This window comes from Trachymyrmex cornetzi, unplaced genomic scaffold (assembly GCF_001594075.2).
Source record: "Trachymyrmex cornetzi isolate Tcor2-1 unplaced genomic scaffold, Tcor1.1 scaffold223, whole genome shotgun sequence".
Classification (NCBI taxonomy): domain Eukaryota; kingdom Metazoa; phylum Arthropoda; class Insecta; order Hymenoptera; family Formicidae; genus Trachymyrmex; species Trachymyrmex cornetzi.
This window is the reverse complement of record NW_017296881.1, coordinates 47,011-69,077: the sequence shown is the minus strand read 5'-3', so window position 1 is coordinate 69,077 and position 22,067 is coordinate 47,011. Positions and strand designations below refer to the sequence as shown.

The following is a 22,067-nucleotide window of genomic DNA, read 5'->3' as shown; positions in this document are numbered from 1 at the left end:
CAAATATTTGCTTGACAGCTCATGAATGTATGCATTTAGATGAATCAACTAATATTTTTAAAAATTGTAATTTCAACACACGTGAACGAGTTAATATATAAATAACGTTAATTTATACCTTTAATTTTTAAAAGTAAAATTTAGGTTACTCATTGACTCATCTAAATATTCACATAATTATTTTACTACTATTCTTACAGCATATAAAATTTATTATTATTTAATTTATTATTATATTTAATTTACTATTATTTAATAATAAACAATTACTCGTTACATAGAACTATAATCAAATAACGCTAATATTCTACGTCACATTTGTTTTGTGACCATGGTGGAAGAATCATGGTCGTGACTATATTTTGATAGTTTTTAAAAAATTACTTTCGTTTTCATGACTTTATAAAAATAAAAATCTAAGTAAGAGTTAATAATCAAAAATACTTAAATATAAAATATAGACATATAATAGTAATAAAATTCTTCGATAAGATTCTTACAAATGTTTCGATGGTATAACTATAATATATCTCATTGGTCTAACAATAATTTCATTACATGTTTCGGCTTCTTGATCGAAGAATTTTATTACTATTATATGTCTATATTTTATATTTAAGTATTTTTAATTATTGACTCTTATATGCCCTTTACTTAGATTTTTATTTTTATGTTTTAACAAGAGTCTTTATAAAATCAGTTGCGGATTTCAATGTCAGACTTATCATATATAGAATGCAGAAGTATTTTGTTTTCTCTGTTTATAGATACACACTCCTTGCGTAAATGAGTCATTTGTAAGTTAACACTTTCGTCAACAACCTTCGGATGACAATTTAAATAACAAAGTTTTATATTTTCATAAATTTTCTCGTACTTACAATGTATGTAATTTGTGCTGTTAAAGTCATACTTACTTTTGCGTATTGAGACGTGGACGAACGAAAATTTGTTGCTTGATTTACGAAGAACGTTTATTTTTTTCTCTGACGACGTTGAAGTATACCAGATTCACATTATCACTCGGCTCAGATGAAATATCAATCTTGTTTAACTCAATGTTTTACTTTAGTATTTTGGTTTCAACTCTCGTCTATCTAAAGATCTTTATTTTCTCTTCGTCTCTTTCTGTTTTTCTCCTTTTCATGGAGCACGAAGCGCTCACGTGAGTTTCGATCGAGCGGGAACCCGTAAGTTCTACAGAGGGATTCGTATTGCCTTTTTTTTTCTTAAAGATTACATTTATAATATAACGCGATAATGACTTATCAGCGGATTATTAAAGTTGTTCAGGTATGATTTACAAGATTATCAGAAAAATCCAAATGAATCGCGCAATCCTGCAGTCAACAAATCAAATAAATTCTGCCGTCTGCAAATATACAAAGAGATAATGACGACGATTGTGCAGTGACCTGCACTGTACGTTATCTATATCCTATGCTTTACGAATTTCTCTCCAATCTTGGAAATGTGAAAATAATTCGGAAATCGCACGCTTGCACTGCAAGTTGATGATAAATAGATTTCACTAATTGATGTCGATGGGAATTCGTGCGTAGCTCCACCATGAAAAATTTCGCGGTTTCGAGAATAAATTATCTTTGATAACTCATCTGTGTTGTCCTTGAATTCCACTGGAAATTATTGCCGGCATTTCCGCAATCGTGTAATCAGGGTTTAGTCTCACATTGACAGATTTATTAAGGTAATCATTCGAGAGATTGACAACTTTTTTCCGTCTGAGATCGTTGAGTGGTCGATGAACGTAGAACAATGAATATGTAATCCTCGTCGATTTTGCAAGATGCTGAGTTTTTTCTGGTTTTTCACTGAGAAGTGGAAGGATAATAAGAATAACGAGCCGAAATTAACGTGAAATGGTGACAGACCGCACACGACTGGGTAAGTTTCTTAGCGTTAGCTAGGTATATATATATGTACGGACAGTCAATATACGAGTGACTACCGCGAACACAAGCTTCATCGCTCATGCGAGTACATCAGAAAGGGAGGGAGTAGATAGTGACAGCAGGTAATGTACTCGATTCGACATTTGAAGTGTGCACGAGAATGTGTGGCGGGAATTAAAGCCAATGGTTCTGCTTGCCAATATCACAGGCAAAAAATTGCTCCATATATCGAATAATGGGGATTTGACAATGCTTGAAGAGTTAATTGTAAGGAAAATATTTTTCCAGATGTAAATATTTATAATTAATTATTACACAGAAACAATGCTAAAATATTAAAAAATTTAGGTATAGATACATGTTTGAAAATAATTTGGCTGGACCATCAAAATAATTATGTTGAAAACTCAAGCATGATGAACAATGCAGTAAAAACTTTTGACATTCTAACAATAAGCCTAAGCTTACTTATCTATCGTACTTACTTATTTTGATAATTTAACAAAAATATTTTCAGATCTGTATGTAACTAAATTTTATGAGATACGTCAGCGAAATCGTGTACAATCATAGTACAAAGAAGAAAGTGAGGGCGGATAACAGTTTAACGTCTTTATTTTTTTTATTAACAGAATCATTTATCAACTATGAATCCCGACGTCAATTGAAAAAATCGCTTGATTAGGATTTACAAAGTCGAAAATATTGCGAGATTGAAGATAAAATCGAACATATAGAGTTTGACACGTGCAAAATATATAATTATAAAGATATTTGAAAATATTTATGTGATTTACATGTAAATAACATTTACATTCTTTCTGAGATACCTCAATGTTTGCGATTCTTTGAATAAATAATCAGAATCGACGATAACAACATCCAAAATTATTAATCGAAGCGCTATTTATCGAGCGTACAAACATCGAATTGCTTTCCGCTTTCACGTCTTTCCCTCTACCTAATCCTTGCGATATCGCTTCCGCTTCTCTATCCCATTGCGCGTTTATCCTCAAATGCTGGTGATCGCGTAATTAATTGATTGATATAATTAACGGCACTATAAAGTCGAAGGCTCGATAAAAACGGACGCGACGAGCCGCTCGAATCAGAAATCGTCGACACCTCCGATTCCTGAAGAATACTACATCAAGTAACCGTTGCCTGTGTTTTGTACCCATAGGGACGTCGGTTATTCGACTGTGCGATCAGCTCGATTCGCGCCTCCACATCACGCGCGTTCCCTTTCACCTTATCCTCGTCTCTCTTCGTCCGCAGGTCGCACGCACTCACCGTCTCTCTTCATCCTCTTGCAAAAAGGTCCCCGGCAGGTCTCCCTTCTCTGGACCGCCGTTTCTGCGCCGCCGGTGCAGTTTCTCATTGTAGGTTGTCGCTCTTGTTCCACATCGCGAACGGCGCAACTCTGCGGTGCCGCGCGTTACGTAAACGCTGGCCAAGGGAAATTGAAGGTGCCCCCTCGGAATGTCGCAAGTGCCACATTCCACTCTTTACGGAAATGAAGGGTCCTCGATACCGGTCAGATATCAATCACGTTGATCAGACATTTAGAAGCGAGAAAATCACAAGACGAGAACGATCGAGATACGTCATGATCCTTACGATGCCATGCCGGTGTGCAAACTGAAATGATCTCGTAATCAGCGGAACATGAGATATTTCTTTGTGCATAAAATCACAATGCGGGAAAATAAATACAGTCGAAGAACATTGTTATAAAGATTTCCCGTGTATTCTATTCGTTCTCATCCTTTTTCGCTTCGTTGCTCTGGAGAATCTGTCCTTCGTTGCTTACTGATTATCTACATCCTTAAGTGACATCAGACTGCTTAATGTCTTATGTTATCGTAGGAAGCATAATTTTGTGCCAAGAGTCTCTCAAGCGGTTTGACAGACTGTTAATCAACATTCTTCCTGCTTTGTTCCGCTATATTCTCTAATAATTAACCAGGTGCTCTCTATTGTTCCAAAAACCTGTAAAATAATACAAAAATGCGTATTGCTTTATTCAAAACGATTACGGCATATTAAAATTAAGTTGCTGTCCCAGATGAATAACAATAATGTTTATATACTTATATACCCTTATACCCGATAATCTACATTGATTAACTATCTTAAAGACTAATTAAATCTCGAAACTAAAATTAGTATTTGATTCGGAGAAATAAGCAAAATTATGTAAGTATTTGGTCTTAAACAAATTATTTAAGTTTAAAATTTGTAAAAATTAATTTTTAACTAGAAAAAATTTGAAGTAAGACTAATTTTTTTTCAAATTTTTACAAAATCCAAACTTGCAATAAGTTTTCATATATCTATACGGAAACGATGATTGTAATAAAATATCTAAAGATTTAGCTAGATATAAATATAAAAATGATTTTGTTTTTATCATCATTAAAATAATTATGTAAAATGCTCAAGATGGTTGTTAAAATATTCCATTTTTTTTCAGCATTATTCATCATGTTGAAAGTATTATACGAGTATAATTATTTTAATGGTTCGAATAAAATTATTTTTTAGATTTGTATCTAGCTAGATTTTTAGATACTCCTACAAAATTGTTTTTTGCGCATTTCTAAGAAAAATCGCACCAAAATTATTAGCCACACGATGAAAATAACGATGTTTTTTGCGAACATCGTCCTCGTGGCTTCCGCCCACTTAGTCGATGTCTCGATTAGTATGGGTATCAGCAGCATGAGCGTCGACAAGCCCAAGGCGGAGAACAGGCCCAACAAAGGTATCATTTGGGGCACAGCGATGGCCAGCAGCGCTACAAGCAGAAAGAAGGACAAGGACGAGTTATTTCCTGCTAATTACAATCGACATTCGTAACATTAAATGCTTATAATCGTGGTACGCTTACTGGTGCCGATTACACCGCCTAACCGAAGCAAGCTTTCATAAAATCGATGTTGCAGCGAACTCTTCGTGACGATTCTCGAGTGGATCATAGGCCATAGCACACTGATCGGCACGTAGTATGTCAAACCGAAAGTAAACAGGACTGACAAGGAAATAGCTATCTTGACTACTTGGGCCAGCCTGCAAAGAGTAACGAACGATAAAATGAATGAAGCCATGAATTGCAATTTTGAAATCGATAGAAATCTATTGTAAGATTTATTATGCACTGAAAAAAATGTTTGGTTGAAAAAATGGACAAATCAGAAAATTCTGATTATATTAATCAGAATTCCGGTTATCTCAACTAGAATTTTCTGGTTAAATCTATTAAAATTTCTAGTTGAGATAGCTGGATTGATATCAGAATTTTCTAGTTTGTCCATTTTCAATCAAACATTTTTTTCAGTGTAAAAATAAATTTTTTGATGCAATAATTCTCTCTCTCTCGCTCTCTCTCTCTCTCTTTCTCACACACACACGCGATTATTATATAAAGAAAAGAGATCTAAATTAATGCTCAGAAGTATAATGTTATACGTTTATAATGATGACAAAAAAACGGTCATTATCTACCAGGAAACGTTATATCATTATTATTTGAATTTCAAAATACTACAGCAGTATCATAAGAACGTACCCAATAAGAAATGGTAATGGAATCGTCATCGATTATCGACATCGATTTTATTGTCATTTCTCACTGAGATATATACATACATTACAATTTTATTAATCTACGTATAATCATCGATCTGTAAAGTTCGATCGTAAAAAAAAATTTCATAAATTATAAGATAAGCTACGTCACCGGACACGTGTTAATAGTGATACATATATAGAACGTTGTTCGTTACGTATAGATAAGCGATTTAATAATTCACGCAAAAAAGGTGTACTGTGATATTTCAACTGAAGTTGACTTCAATTCAAACTAATTTTAAATCCGAGTCATACCTGAGTCCTTCATGTTTACGTGGTCAAACTGACCCTCACAATTGTACATTGCGTATTTCTTTTCTACACGGTCTGCTAGCTCGTTTCGCTTTTGTTAAGTTTAAGTTATTCGAAGGTCCCGTTGCCTTGTGATTCTTACGAGAAGTACAGTATATACAAAGTAAATCATAAATACTGAACACGTAAAGAATCATACGATCACGTAAATGTTAAGCACATCCTGTTCTGTGATCACCGATTACGCGATGTCAATTATACAGCTGTCATTTAAAACAGATACACAGCCGACATATTTACCATTTGTCGCACAGTTAATGCACAGTTTAATTGCCTTTGATAACGATTTGTTTGCAATTCCTGGCAAATAACAAATTTTTATTTGCACAAAAAGCTGATGTAATTTCTTCAAATATTTCGTTTGTGAATGGCCTATAAAGCTAGCAGTTTCTCCTCTAAATATAATTAATTATAATCGATGGAAAGAGAAAAAGAATGAGCTTTTGATAACGATTTGTTTGCAATTCCTGGCAAATAATAAATTTTATTTGCACAAAAAACTGACATAATTTCTTCAAATATTTTGTTTGTAAATGATCTGTAAAGCTAGCAGTTTTTCCACTAAATATAATTAACTGTAATTAATCGAAAGAGAAAGGGAAAGAGAAAGAGAAAAATGTCAAATATATATATATATATGTATTCAACGTTAAAGTATTAATTAAATCTGGACTATAGTGGTGTGGTACGAGTGTTTTGCAAGACAGAAAATAATCCACTTACGTCTCCTCCATTGGTAAGTTCTTGATAACGGTGTCGCAAGCATCTGGGTACTTGTTGTAGCCCAGGAAGCCGAAAGTTAGGTATATGACAACGTTCAACAAGGTGCTGACGATAATTAGACGCGGCATATGACTGGGATGCCTCATCGTGTTTTCCAGCGGTAGGTACAGGGTCATATTGTGCAAGGCGAACAGGAAAATGGCGCAATACATGGGCACAGGTAGAACTTCCGTCAGAACGTCGAGTTTACGGGGATCGGGAACGTCGTCCAGGAAGTAGTAGAACGCGGTGCAAACTCCAAGGAACAGGAAGGAAGTGCCGATAATGGAGAACGGCGTTAGATACTTCAGATTCGGTACGAAGCCCAAGGCGCAGGTAAAGGGAAAGAAGATGACGATATAGACACGCGAGTTTATCTGAACGTTCGTGAAAAATTCCATCACCTGAAAATGCCGCGCCAGCATGAAATTACCTAACTCTAATTTGTTGTTTCTAAATCGGAGATATCGAGGATTATATCAAACCGAGTGAGAGAGCCCCTTATCGTAAAAAATAAAAGCAATCGCAGTTTTTTATAGATATCGATTTCCCGCAATTTTACCTTATCTTCCTGTTTGTTTTAACATCTACTATTTTTGCAACAATAAAACAAATATGAGACCGACGCAAATAAGATGGAATGTGAGCCAAGTTTTAATAAAATCCTTCAAACAATCTCTTCGCGATCGATGTTTCCTTAATTAAAACATGAAGCTATAATTTCCGGATACAAGCCGATAGATATATGCGAAGGACTTTCCATAAGAAAAAGAGTCGCCTGCGGTTTCGTCAAAGAATCGATCGTTAAAATTGAGGTCGGGTTGTTCCGGGTTTTATCCTACGTAAAAGGATTTTTGTACGTAAGACTCGCCAAAGCGGACGTCACGTACGATGCCGCTTTATCGTTTCGACTTCCGGCATGAGAATCGCGGCGTTGTGTCATACCTGTTGGAACGATGTGGCCACGTATAAGATGTATATCACTGCGCCCTGAAAGTGCACGAAGCAAATGATCACGTTGGTAACTACACCGAATAGCCTGGCGTACTTTCGAATCCTCTCCGGACCTGATTGGAAGGAGAACTGCGCCGTTTCGGCGAAATCCAGCATGGGCACGCGATTACGTCTGCATAACACCTGGGAGCACTGCACCTGCACACCAAAAAGGAGACAGAGAAAGAGAGAAAAAGAAACTTGCCTGCACAATGCACATTCAGATGCATTTCGCGCGCGACGGAACCTTTCTTTTTCTCTATGTTTAATAGCTTATCTCATCAGCGGCGCCAATTCACAAACAATTGGATTATCGCGATACTTATACATAAGGGCAAGTATCGTAAACAAGAGGATATGCCTCTCTCTCTTAAGCGTTTCTCGCCAATTGTTTTTGAAACTCTATAACGATAACATTCGAGATGAAAAATATCATCGCTTTCCACGTTCTCACGTACGATAATGACGGCCGTGTGAATGCATAGCGTGCCAGTGACGATGCCGCAGACGATAGACATCGCGTAGCCGGTCCTTCTGAAGGCGTGCGGTAAGAAGAGTATACCGGTACCGATCGCGCACTTCAGCAGATGCATGAATACGGCAAAATCTCTGCAAAGATTTTATCACAAACAATGTAAGTGTGTCCTTCCAATATATTTGTTTATCAATATCTTGGTACATAACTAAAATCGTGATAAACAAGATAATATTTAATCTCGTTCTTTCTTATTAATTTTTTACGATAAGCACAATATTATGCAATTTATTATATATAAGAAATATTTGATATAATATTATGATATAATTGATGACGATGATATAAAGCCCCAGTCACAATGTGAAGGAATAACGATAGCGATAGAAAGTGTATTTATAATTGATGACGATGATATAAAGCCCCAGTCACAATGTGAAGGAATAACGATAGCGATAGAAATAACACAATTTCAACCTATCAGAAACTGTATATTCCAGTGTATCTGATAGGTTGAAATCGTGTTATTTCTATCGCTATCGCTATTCCTTCGCATTGTGTCTGGGGCTTAATATGTGTTTTCATTATAGAACTTCACTATAAGTACTATGGTTTTAATGTACTATGTACCAATTTCTTCATCTCTAGATAACTTTATCCAAGAGATCTCTCCCAGAGTACAATGGAGATATCTCTTGGATAAGATTATCCGCAACTTATTTGGAAGTGAAGAAATTGAGCATTAGTTATCTTGAAATTTTGATTTATAACTCTTTTTTAACAAACCTAGTGAAAAGTTTTGGCAATAAGAACGAGAACGATATGGCAACGAACGTTTCGAAAATTTTTTAATAATAATTACTTATATACTATATATATTACTTCCATAATTTTTTACAGTAATGTTGTCACGAGTGCAGCTTAGATTTTTAATATTTTATTAAATTTTCAATAGTTTATATAAACATCAATTCTTGTTTTGAAATAATTGACTGAATAATCAGTATGCCCATGAACAGGAAATGTATATAGACCGTCATATAATCTTAAATCATTGTTTGAATGATATAAGAAGATTTAAGAGCGTGTGTATCTAAAGACAGCTTAATTGTTATAATATAGAATTAGCTGATACCTCTTATCAGCTTATACATTTATCAAAAAATTACACATACCTACGAAATTGAGGGTGTTAAAAGATATTTAAGAAGTACAATAGGAGCGGTTTTCCATGTAATTTTTCATGTAATTCGAATTTAACTGCGGAATTGGCCTAGCACAAGTTTTTAAAATATTTAAGGTTAAAGTATCCAGAAATTGCTATTTTGAATTCCAAAAAAGATACAAATTATTTAAAAAATTAGACTTTTACCTATTTTTACCCAAATTTATATTTTAATGGTAAAAATTTTCATGTCACAAATTGGTCTGGTCAGATTAGGTGTGGCACGATTGCCATGCAATGATTCATTGAACTTTTATGCGACATAAACCTTAGGTGCATTCATATAACGACAAGCACTCACTGAACGCTCAATGAATTCTTTCATCTGATTCCATTAGATCCTAAAATATAGACCAGTGTACAAAATTACGTAGAAAATCACTCTTATTTCTCAAACATCTAAACTTCGCAGGTCTATGTTATATTATAAATTATTTTATATATATATATTATAATTGATTATAATTTTGAGATAAATCCACTTTATATATACTATATTGTGTACAATTGATTATGCAGTACATGCAGAAGAAATATAATTAATAACATATTTCAATGCTTTAAATTGTAATAAGATCTTTTTTAACAGATTTAATTCATCACGAATTACTAGTTTAGTTTAACGTGCAAAATCACACCCCAATTGACGTCCATTAAAAGTAACATCAACGTTATAATTTTGCACTCAACAATAAATACATGTACAAAAAGAACGAATTTTGTTAAAGTAGGTATCTAAAAATTAAACTAAATATAAATAAAAAAATAATTTTGTTGAACTATCAAAATAATTATTTAGCACAATCGAAAAGTCGCGATCCATTAATAGGTTGCAAGTAAATTTTTGGTGGGTCGCGAAAAATTTTAGAATGTTAAATTACATTTTATTATATTTTTTAAGAATACTGCACCCTTTGTAACTTTGTATATGTGTGAAATTGATTTTTCAGCGATGGTAGGAATTAAAAATAAATTGCCAAGCAAGTTATATTTATCAATTTCCTTGCGACTGAAATTGACTTGTATCAATGTCGATATTAAGACTATTATTAATAGATATAGGAAACAAGTGTACTTTTTTTTATACATCTAAAAAATATATCAACAAAAGTGTATTTAATAAAAAAATAAAAAAAAGAGCACTAAAATTAAATATAAATAAATTAATTCCTCTCTCCCCGTTTTTCTATATCCACTATAGCTAGGTAGATCGCAGGATTTACTATTTTAAAAAGTGGATTGTGATTCACAAAAGTTTAGAAAAACTTGATGTAGGGTGTTCGAACTGTTAGAATATAAAATTATTCGTAATATTACTCATCACACTTGAAATTTCTACGTAATTATTTTGATAGTCCAACAAAATTCTTTTCAGATTTGTATCTAATTAAATTTTATCGTTCTTTCCATGTGATACTAATAATAATTATATATTGTCGAATGTGAAATTATAAATAATGATGTTTTACTTTTAGTTGATGTCGACTGAGATACGCTTGAAAAAATTCTTAATTGTTGGCAATCAAGGGAAAGATACGAAACGTACGAGGTCAGAGATGCAGATGGGCGATCGGCAAAGGGATCATACTCGTCCTCCTGGATCTGCCGTTCAGCTTGAACATCCTCTGTGTTTCGCCTCATTGGAATGTAGGATCTATCGTCATTGTCGATCGAGAACGTAGATATGATGAATCGAAATATCTTAATGCTTAAGAGAAGATGACTTACTTATCGATTATATCGCGCGTTGCCTGGAACTCCGCAAGATTTGCCGCCATTCCTGGATTTCTTTGATAATGCTATAGGCACTCGGATCTCCCGTGGGTTTTCTGCACGTGAATTCCGTACGACTTTTCAGTCAGACTATGACAACCGATAAACCACCTATTAATAACCCGCTTACGTGTGGCGTTCAATGACGATAATGCCTTTCCGTAAACTCGTTTAACAGAAATGGCATTTACGGCAGGAGAACATTCGAGCGCAACTTGATCGTCATAGAAAATGCGACGGTTTCAAAACGCAGCGATTTCAAAACGTGATTAAGCCACACGGGTAATTACGTCGTAACTTTCATTGACATTTACATCCGTAGTATAACGAAGTCGTCTCGAATTATCGATTTAAATCGCCCGTATCCTGCGAAACTAGAAAGGAAGAAACCGAGACTCTCGAGCCTGCATTTAAAATAAAATGTCAAAGTGCTTTCTCGATTTATTAAATTTAAAGAGCCAGGAAGGTTAGATTATACTCGAAATCTTTGACAATTTTTTATGACAAATTAAATAATAGAACGATATTTATACAATTAACACATAAAAAGCAAAAATTATTTTTTTATCGACAAATAGTTATATAAATAAACAGAATTTATACAAATAAAAAAGCTATTTATATAAAATTTTTTTTTTTTTCGAAATTATCGTTTTGCAATGATATCTCAGCTTTCATGTAGTTCATGGTGAATTTTAACTATGATGAAACTTCTACAAAATACAGCAAATAAAAAAATTATTGTAGGTTTTATTAACAAAAGAACTCAATATTTTTATCTGTTTACACTAAAAATTAAATTCTCAAAATAAAATGGTTGTCCGTGATTTTGGTGATTCATTTTATAGCGGCGAATCTTTTGAAGATTTCTAGCTAAAATTCGTCATAATCGGACCGCTGAGATATTATTGCAAAACGATGACCTCGAAAAAGAAAAGGAATATATATACAGTGTGTCCGGAAAACAGAGTTCAAATTTATAAGGTAGATAGTTATGATACTAACATATAAAATTGTTTATATCTCAGAAACGGCAATTTTCGATCTACGTCTATTAAAGGATTAATGTTATTCACTATAGTGTATACTATCTACCTTATAAATGTTGGATCTTTTTCTCGAATATCCTACATATACATACATGTATGCGCGTGTGCGCATGTGTGTCGTATATTTATATAGTATTTATCAATAACAAATATATTTTTTACTCTATATATTGTATAAATATCCTTCCAAATTTCACTTTTATACATTTATTTAGATCGTCATAAAAAATTGTTAAAAATTTCGAGTAATTTATTTCTCTAGTTTCCTTAAATCACTTTCAAGTATTAAATATTTTTTAACATAAAAGTTTCTCGACATTCTACATTCTCTTTCAAATAATTGCAGTAGAGTGTGTTCAGGAACTACGTATTCTTTCGAAATAGTCTATTACATGTTAAACAATCTATAATTATACTCGTTGTTTAACTGATAGAAATGTGCGTCATATTTTTTTACTGCGAAATATAACTGTGGCCGGTATTCATAGTTAGATCTTATATTCAAGACCGTCTTAAGTATGGTCTTAAGAAGTCACGAACCAATCAGAGGGCTGCATTAGCGTCTTAAGATATTACTTAAGACGATCTTGAAATAAGAATCGACTATGAATACCGGCCTATGTACATATAATAACAGCCTTTAAAGAAGCAATTTGTGTAGGTTGCATAATATTTCCTTAGTAATCGATGAACTTGAAACACTTTACCAGCCAAGGAAACATACATGTGTATGATATTGGAACTGAATGCATAATTATTACCGTTTTCCATTTACGCTGTATTCGAGGAGCGTGCTATCAGTCGCTTGCCATTGTGTCACTTTATCTTTATCGTTCATTACATACAGGACAAAAACGGAATAATGCAATAACGCTGATAGCGCACCTCCCGAATGCAGCCTTACACTGCACAAAAAACTTACATCGTTGGATAGATACAATATATGTAAAGTCGTTACTCGAAAATAACAAAACGCTTAAAACGGTGAAGTAATTTGTTTTGTAAAATTATTGGAATGCATTTTTAATTAAGGAATTCTAAACGACAGGATATATTCTTCATTATTTGTGCAATTACATAAATACAGAAATGAATTGTCTCAATTTCCGTTAGTAACTCAATAAAATACGTGAAAATTGGCTCTAGAAAAAGCTTCTTCATCGACATTTCTCTTTGTCAGAAGTAGCACTTTAATCAATATTCTTTGATAAGTTAACAGTAACGAGCCTTAACAAGTTTTATGAAACAGTAAAATGGAAATCTTTCATATTTATCGTAAATTAATTTCTTATGAAAGTGGTACAATAATTGAATTGACCTTATGGTAACATTAGGCCACATTTTATAGAATATAAAATAATTCTAAGTTAATTGTGAAAAAAATACATTTATTTGTAGTCACACACTCCTTCTAAAACTCATATTTTGACACATGTCTGAAGAGTTTATTATTACAGATTACAGATTAATAAGGAATATTATAAGAACAATAAAATTCAGTTATGTTATGAATTAGCCCACTGTTTAGTAAGATCTTCAATTATTTTTATACCAAAGTAATATATTATATAAAACCTCTATTACATTTCATCAACTCATTATATTGAAAGATTTTAATAATATTCTCATATTTGAATGTTAATTTTACAATAGATAATTTTTTATCACATAGCAACAGATAAAATTATATTGCAAAGTAATTCCTTTTAATATATATATATATATATATACATATGTATACGTATATATGACGAAATGTATACGTTTTACTGTTAAATATAAGTCGTTTCATACAGTTATTTACATACGGTATTATTATAGTTATTATTTACGGTAAAGTCAAAGATTTAGGACTATTAAAATTGCATACTAATAATAGATATCTTCAAGTAATTTCATTTTATTAATAGGATCACATTATCGCAGATTCGTTACAGATAATATTTATTTACATTAGCGCTAATTTATTTAAATAAATCACGATGTCGTCTATGTACAAATATGTCGGTGTATGTATTCGTAAAACAATAATTAATAATTCTATGATGATAAGACATATCTAAACTAGATAAAGTATAATACAGCAACAGCGCTTTAATAACCATCGGTATCGGGAGGATGCTACACCTTCGCAGCCCTTTTACACGCTCTTTCTCGATTACGCTTGTCAATTAAAGATATAAAAATAATAGCCTCCAGTCGGCAGTGCGCACGCTGATACGGGCACTAAAATCCACCGGCTGTATGAATAACAATAATGTCTGAGCATTTTCGTGGCGTCACGAATCCCATTGTACAAAAAGAAAAAAGACAAGGAAAAAAGCAAAATTCACCTCGGTTCCCCTGTTCGTTTCCGCCGCGCATAGTCATTAGGCGCTAATAAAATAATAAGTAGAGTCCGTCAGTCCTGTGACTTACACCTTAAACTATATGTTAATCACATGTTTCGCGGTTATTTATAACTAGGATCACAGGCTCTATCTGTGATTACTCAGTGTTCACAATAATCATTGTTAGTTATAAATAATTAAACTGGTTGTTGAAACGAGGAACTGTGTAGTAAATAGTGTTCTTTCCGGAGTCAGGGCATTCTGAGCGCATCGAAACATGACTCCGGTGAATCATCAACGAATTCGACGAATCTCAACCTCCCTGTAATAAGTGAGAATTAACATCGCTCACTTTTATCACTCTCGGTTAAAATATACATTGTATGTATGAGCAAAGAACGAATGAACAGAGAAAATCAAATTTATTAAAAAAGAAAACTTGTTTAACGTATCACATTCTATCCGCATTCATTGTTCCGTTCGTTGTTCATGCATTCGATGTATAGCTACCAATGTATATTCGTTATTGCGTTCAGCGAACGAGTGCGCGATGATTAAACATGATATGTTATTTCGGACAAAGTATAAGTGGAGAATACTCAATATATTTCCACGTTTGATAAGAAGAATTTCAGCGTTTGTCTTGTCTTTTAAATTTTTTAACAGTCACGCACATTTCGCCCAATTGTAGCACAATACTTTTCATTAACTAAATATCAACTAAATTCGGACATAAATTCGCATTATTATAATATACGCAATAAATAAGAAAGCAATTAATCGTAATATATCAAATCGAAGGTAGAAATGCTAAATGGAATACGAAATTGCAGCTACGGAATGTGAAATATCGACTGTGCTATTATCCTCTGTAGTGAGCTAATAATACGATCGGATCTTTTCACACACTCAACTGCTAACGATACCTTTTTTACCGAAAGTTTTTCGCTTAGAGAGATAAAAGAAATTACAAATTCATGAAAAATATATAAAAATAGCATTGTATATGAGGTGTAAATATAAAATTTACATAATTGCAAAATCACCGAACGTAGACCAAGTAATCGAAAGTTTGATTAACAAACTCATTCTTGACGTTGGTTAGGTAAACCAAATAATACCAAACATAACATCAAATAATATCGAATAAATATAAACGTTTGCCTTTGCGTCTACTGATATGCGACTCGATAAAATATTCAAAAATATTTCTCAATTGATAAGAATTATACATATGCCTCTTGATAAGTTAGGTATATGTTTTACACACGAGAAATTCGAAAGATAGAAAGAAACGCGTAGTCCTGTTCTTCTTAAAAAATTCGAAAAGAATTTTAAATATATCTTTAGTGTGTACCTATTTTTTTTACTTTTAATTGATAAATAAACATGATATATTTGTATTAATTTGAAATTTGACCTTTCTTATTTTTTATATCGTCAATGAAAGTGACTAATAACTTTTTTTGCACAATTACTATATCAATTATATACATTACAAATCAATGTACGTTCGTGATGCAAGTCAATACATCGTTTTCATTTTTGATTAGATAGCAAAATTGACTGCTAAAAAATCTCCGTCATGTTATAAAAGTATATGAAATATTCTTTAAATGCAACTCGAGGGAAGTACATATAAGTCCTGCATGGAAATGGTATTGTTATATTTCAGTTTAGAATCGTTGGATTTCTGTCCGTTTAGAATCTCCATAAGACGTGATTCTTAAACAAATAAAAACGAAAAACATTCAATATTAAAAAGGCACAGAATAAGGGTCATTGAGAACGCGAGTGTCGCTCCTCCAGCGCATATCATCTAAACGAATATGTTTCACGTGTCTAGAATTCTGTTATTTATACATTCGCGCACGCGTCGGTGACGCGATGAGAATAAGGCCGCGTAGAAGCAGAGCCAGTGGTATGGTGTAAAATAATGGAAAGAAGCAAGAGCAAGTAGTTCACTCTAAGCGACTCGCCATTTTACTAGCTTCGCATTAACGTCGACGATTGGCGCATTTAATCTTCGCTTGAAATCGGATGACATTCGAGCGAATCGCACTCGGCCAGGGCCTCGCCGCCGCGTCGTAGAGGAAATTCGTCGGTTAGCAGGCTCTCTGGCACTGTAGCCGCCGAGTCGATACTGTCGAAATAGCGGTGAGGCCACGCGGAGCTCGGGCGAAAGCGCCTGGTGGGCGAACCGATTATGAATTCTACTCGCGTGGAACCGGTAACGGACGATGTCTCTTGATTCAGGGAGTCCGGATAGAGGGACGAGTCGCTGTGCCGGAAACTGCTGTTGGTCGAGCACCAGGAACTCGGTGGTTCGGTGCAGTTCTGGAAGATACGAAATACGTTAGTCAGTTGGACAAATAAAATTTACGCCCTGTTATATTACAAGTGCGAAAATTTTCCTGCCGCTACTACAGCATCGCTTTAGAGATACATCTTGGAGATACATCTTAAAGAGATACATGACAAAGAGATTAACTTTATATTAATACCCAAGAATTTAGAACAGCCGGTTTATGTCAGTTTTGTAGCGTGAGAATTGACAGGAAAAATTTACATGTTAAATATAGAATGGTAACAATTTGTAAAAACACTAGTACTACTGGCTGTTTTAATGCTGAGGTATCAAGATCTGTTATCCCTCGTATTTGTATAACATGTGTATGAGCAAAAGTAAAACTCTCATACGAAGCGACTTTACTACTTAATAACTTGAATTCAATCATAATAAATATAAACATTATATAAATATTAAAAAAATAAGAATTGTAGTAATTAAGTAAAGAGAGCGTGTCATGAATTTTATTAGCGAATGCAATATATCGTAAAATGTAACATCGTCTCGCGCGATATTGCTGGACATAAGATGGACAATGAACCGCAAGGCCAAGCAGGTAAACGTGTGGTCGATTCATTTTCCCTCAATCGCGGATGTGACTATAATAGACCACGACTACGATGGCTCTCTTGAGTTTTTATACTCCGTAAACAAGCTAGCAAATAAAATCAAATCTCAGCAACCAAAAAGAGCAAATCAATGTAACATACAACATACATTTGAAAGAGCAGGGAGGAAAACTCGCTAGCGCTGAATGCTGATGATGATCATAATGATACGTGCTAATAAATATACTAAATAAAAGTTCTCTTCTCTTTTTCTCCTTCTATGACATGAGAGTAAAGAGATTTGTTTGAGTAAGTATGTACTGAAATGTATGGGAGTATCAAGGTAAATGAATATGCGACGAATCGAGCGTGTATGGTTGTGTCCGTTTTTATGAATGAAAGATAAATGTGGAATTATCTGAATGTGGCTAGAATATTTCTAGTTTTATCTAGCGGTCGGTCTTTCAATAAAACTTCGGCAATGGAAGCTCGCGTTTATCGTAATGAATGCGTAGACTTTGATGAAATATTCGGCCGAACATGCAAATTTTGACGGGTTCTCGTAAATAAATCGCAAAAGAGAAGAAAAAGCGAAAAAATCCAAATCTGTGCGAATAACCGTTTAACCCTTTGTGATGCCAATTTGAAATAATATAAAAATGTATTTTATTGTCTTCTCTAACATTAGCGTGGATCAGCCTTTAAAGTCTTAGAAATTAAATAAGAATGTATTAGTTTCTATTTAATCTATAAATTGTATACAATATAGAATTAGCAGTATCCCCTGAAAGAGAAGAATAATTTCATTCAATAGAGAAGTGGAAATTAAAAAAAATAACCATTTTAAAAGTTTAAATTTACGATAATATAGACTACTAATACGAATAATTAATGGTCTGTCTATTAGTTTTATATGGTACTCAAACGCGTAGCATATTAGAACTACGTTATCCATTCCAAAAGTTCAAAGAACTCTCATATGATATATTTGCAAAGATAAGCATTCTTACTGATATTCGTAATCTGGGAGATTCGACTACGGGTACGTGCGCATGCCAAAATCCAAGTGAGAGCGTTCAAACCATGGTGTATACTCTACCGGTGTGGGCAAAGGGGGGAAATGAAAATAGGTTGAAAAGACAGAGGCTACAGCTCACCACATCCAGGAAAAAAGCATCAAAGCAAATGATAATAAAAGAAGCATAACTTACGAGAAAAAACCGGCGACACGCGAGAAGGGGCCACTTTCTTTCTTTATTGGACCGCCGTTGGGGACGGGCTCGAACGCACGCTCGCCTGCCCTCCAGATCAGACTGATTTTGGTATGGTGGACGGTTGGGCGGACAATTGGTGGTTTTAAAACAAGAATTAGTCGATTCGCTCGCTCAAGTCTCTGCACGTATTGTTACAGATGTTTTTTTTTTTTTTCAGGAACATTGATTTATCAGGCAAAGATAGTGGCTCAGCGAAAACGGGAGTTTCGTTCCTGTATGATTGTACATCGTTGATACCGTGTCGAAGTCCGCGGTAGAATAGAGGAAGAATGGAATAGGACAAGGACATAATGAAGATAGACGTCACGGGAAAAACGGCAGGAAATAACAACGTTATGAAAGTTGGTGCATGTGTCTGTATCATCGCAGAAAACCGTACTAGATACATCCTCGATAAATATACGTACTTTCGGTATCACTAGATGATATAGTCACAGTTACGGTTGTTTTATAAGGATGTGACGTAACAGTAATAAGACAGTAATAGTAGTAGTTAAAGTAGCGAAAAGTACAGAGGTGAAACAGTTAGCAAGATAATACAGAAGGATTCGTCAAATGAAAATGACGATGGAATGGTGCTGTTTAGTCCGTCTAGCCAATCTTAATTTAACGAGACCAAAGTCAGTGCGAGTTGAGACGAAATACTATCGGGAAGTAAAAAGGATAGCAGTTTTCTAATCCCGTTACAAAGGTTAATAGAGTGGACTTCGAAGGGAATGATGTTGAAGGCGATGATTGTCCCTAAGAGAGAGCAACTACAGCCTGTCATCCTGAGGGAGAGAAGGCTTGCCGAGAGCTCTCTACTATACCGGACCATTGGACAACGGTGACTTCAGCCAGCTGCTCCAAAAGAATTGCTTTACAGGTCGTACCTTGCCGTTCTCGGACGCATCGACGGACGTCGCTGCGCGCGCCAGGCTGTGGGAACGGCGTGCAGGAGCGGGCGGTCGTCGAGGAGGAGCGTTTACCGTTCCCGTGTTGGGCGAGGACGTGCCGAGGTTGTTGTTAGACTCCAACGAGTCACGGGCGCGGGACAGCGAGGAGGATTTGTTTAGGGAGTCTCGGCTGGAATTGTTACGCGGCAGGGATCGATTGTTCAAAGACGACTCCCGATTTGTTTCCTTGCTGCCGCCGCCGACGCTACTGCTGTTGCTTCCGTTACCGCCACTCCTGGACAGACTTCTATTGCCTAACGAGTCTCGACTGGATTCGCGCGGTTTCGATAACGACTTGCCGCCGCCATGGCTGTCGCGACTAGAATCACGCGGTGGTCTCGTTAGCGATTTGAGTGATTCCCTGCTATCGTTCCTGCCGTGACTGGGCGGTCGCGCAGGCGTCGTTGCAGTCACGCTCGTTGTAGGCGTCGTCGTTGTCTTGCCGCTCATGTTGCCGGGTAAAGGTATACGACTAGGACGCCGCCGCGGCGACGGTTTGATCTCTACCGGCTGATGATGGTCCCGCGCGGACTCCGTACTACTGCCGGGCTCGAGGCCACTTTGCTCGCATCTGGGATGCTCCAAATCCGCCTCGGGCTCGGCTTCCGTTGGCGGTCGTTGTTGAAGACGCTCCAATACGCGCACTCGCGCCCGCGTGCCTTCTAATTCGATATTTCGTTCCTCTAACTGAAAGAGATACGAATCATATTATATTGTATTACAATGAATAATATATTGTAATATTATAACGAATGTCTCTTTACAGAAGAATGTAACGCACTTAATAATGTGATACTTTTTTGGAATTCTTTTAAATAAAGTTGCTATATGTATGTATGTGCAGCGACTTTTGATTACGACTTACCTGGAAACGCAAATCATCGTTCTCCTCGCGCGCTTTGTCCAGTCGCTCTGAGAGAGTTTCTGTACTTTTCTTGACTTCATCTAGCCTTTTTTGTAGGACCTGCAAACAATAAGTCGTTAAGAAATTAACAGTCATTGATCAAGTTTATTCTTTTCACTTTTAAATAGATGTATTAGAATAGGAATGACCAATCTTACCTGATTATGGACGGTAGTAGTAATTAGGTGCCGCTGAAGCTCGAGGGGCGAATGCTCGCGAAGAATGGCCGCAATCTTCCTTGAGTCAACGTCTTTCACGTGAGTCACCCTGGTGGGCGAGACCAGGATGGAATCGAGCGCTCCCAACCTGGCTCGCCTTTCATTTACGTTTGCCTCAACATCGATGTCGACATTTCGCATCTCGTCATTGCATCCGACAACATCCAATAACACATTCTTCTCGATGGTCCTCGTGCGAAAGCGACTCTTGTGAGCCTTGCTTCCAGGACTACCGGTGACCGACACGAACGCCGAACTGTTGCTCTTAATACTAGTAACATTGGCATTCTTCGGCGAGGAAATTACCGGCGCGATAGGTTGCAGTCTTTGAACGCCCGGTGTCAAAATCTCCGAGGCGTTCTCGGTCAGTCCAGCCCGCAACCGATCCTCCAGACCAGTCTTCAGTGCTGATAGGGCGGCCAACTCCGTTTGCAGTTCTTGAGCTCGGGCACGACTCGATATCGTCTCTGCCTCGAGCTCGGCCACTTTGTCTAATAGCTGTTCCTTCTCCCGCCTGAGAGCTATCACTTGCGGGTCCCTACTATTCTGTTGCTGTGGATCGACACTCCCATCGTCAACATTACCGTTGCAGCCAATTGTTCTATCAGTATCACCGAGACCAGTGATTTTTCTCACAGCCTCGAGCACATCCGTCGACACTAGTTCCTCTGTCGCCACGCTCTCCAAGCGACCCTGAAGGCACTCGACCTCTTCGCGCAGCCGAATTCCTTTGCGGTGGATCACATCTAGCAGGTTCCAGAGTTCGTCCTCCGCCTCGTCCAATGTATTCGGCCGAGGACTGCTCACTCGCGGCGCAATCGCCGTCGAGGCGCTGTCCTTCGACGAGGTCTCCGTGCTGAAACCGGAGTCCTGGACCGTCGCGCTGCAGTTGTTCTTGGTGCCGCCACTATGGGAGTTGCTGCGGCTTCTAGGCAGCGACGAAGACGATTCACCTCCACCTCCGCTACCGCTTCCACCGCTGCCGCCGCCGCTGCTACTTTCGCGTGTTACTCGCCGTCTTATCTTACCAGGCTCCCATTCGCTGATCCTTCGCGAGGACGGGCTCGACAGCGGTAACGGGATGTGCGAGCTCTGGGTACAGGTAGACGACATCACGGACGCACCCGCGGACGCCGTCGCGGCCATCTTGTGCCGGAGGTTTGGGAACGTCTCGATGACGAGGTCCCGGAACTCGAGCAGGGCACCGACTTCATTCTGCAGTTCCTGCAGGGCCACTAGGGACTTAGCTTGCTCGCTGATGAGGTAGTGAAACGGACCGGGGCGCAAAGGCATGCAGTCCATGCCACCAACGCCGACGCCGCTGCCACCGCTGCCGACGCCGTTACTGGTACTGACGTTCACCACGACACCCT

At 36.4% G+C, this 22,067-nt stretch overlaps 2 protein-coding genes across 3 annotated transcripts in view; both read right to left on the bottom strand.

The window, feature by feature from the left end:
• The window catches only part of LOC108760306 (proton-coupled amino acid transporter-like protein pathetic), a 16,557-nt gene extending 13,147 nt beyond the window's left edge, over positions 1-3,410 (bottom strand). Inside the window, exon 1 of one of the 2 annotated variants that reach the window (XM_018506170.1) lies at positions 3,207-3,410. The gene's annotated coding sequence lies outside the window, so the exon portion shown is untranslated. Of the gene's footprint in view, positions 1-917; positions 2,206-3,206 lie in introns of those variants that run through there. The other variant, XM_018506169.1, reaches the window with a different exon arrangement.
• Positions 3,333-22,067, bottom strand: LOC108760307 (uncharacterized). Its single transcript, XM_018506171.1, has 10 exons — positions 20,635-22,067; positions 20,438-20,536; positions 19,447-20,259; positions 16,528-16,802; positions 8,072-8,222; positions 7,566-7,772; positions 6,582-7,024; positions 4,807-4,985; positions 4,532-4,713; positions 3,333-3,905 (listed from the first exon to the last, which is right to left on the bottom strand). The coding sequence occupies exons 1-10, from the start codon at positions 21,994-21,996 to the stop codon at positions 3,834-3,836; spliced, it is 3,783 nt and encodes a 1,260-aa protein (XP_018361673.1). The 5' UTR covers positions 21,997-22,067; the 3' UTR covers positions 3,333-3,833.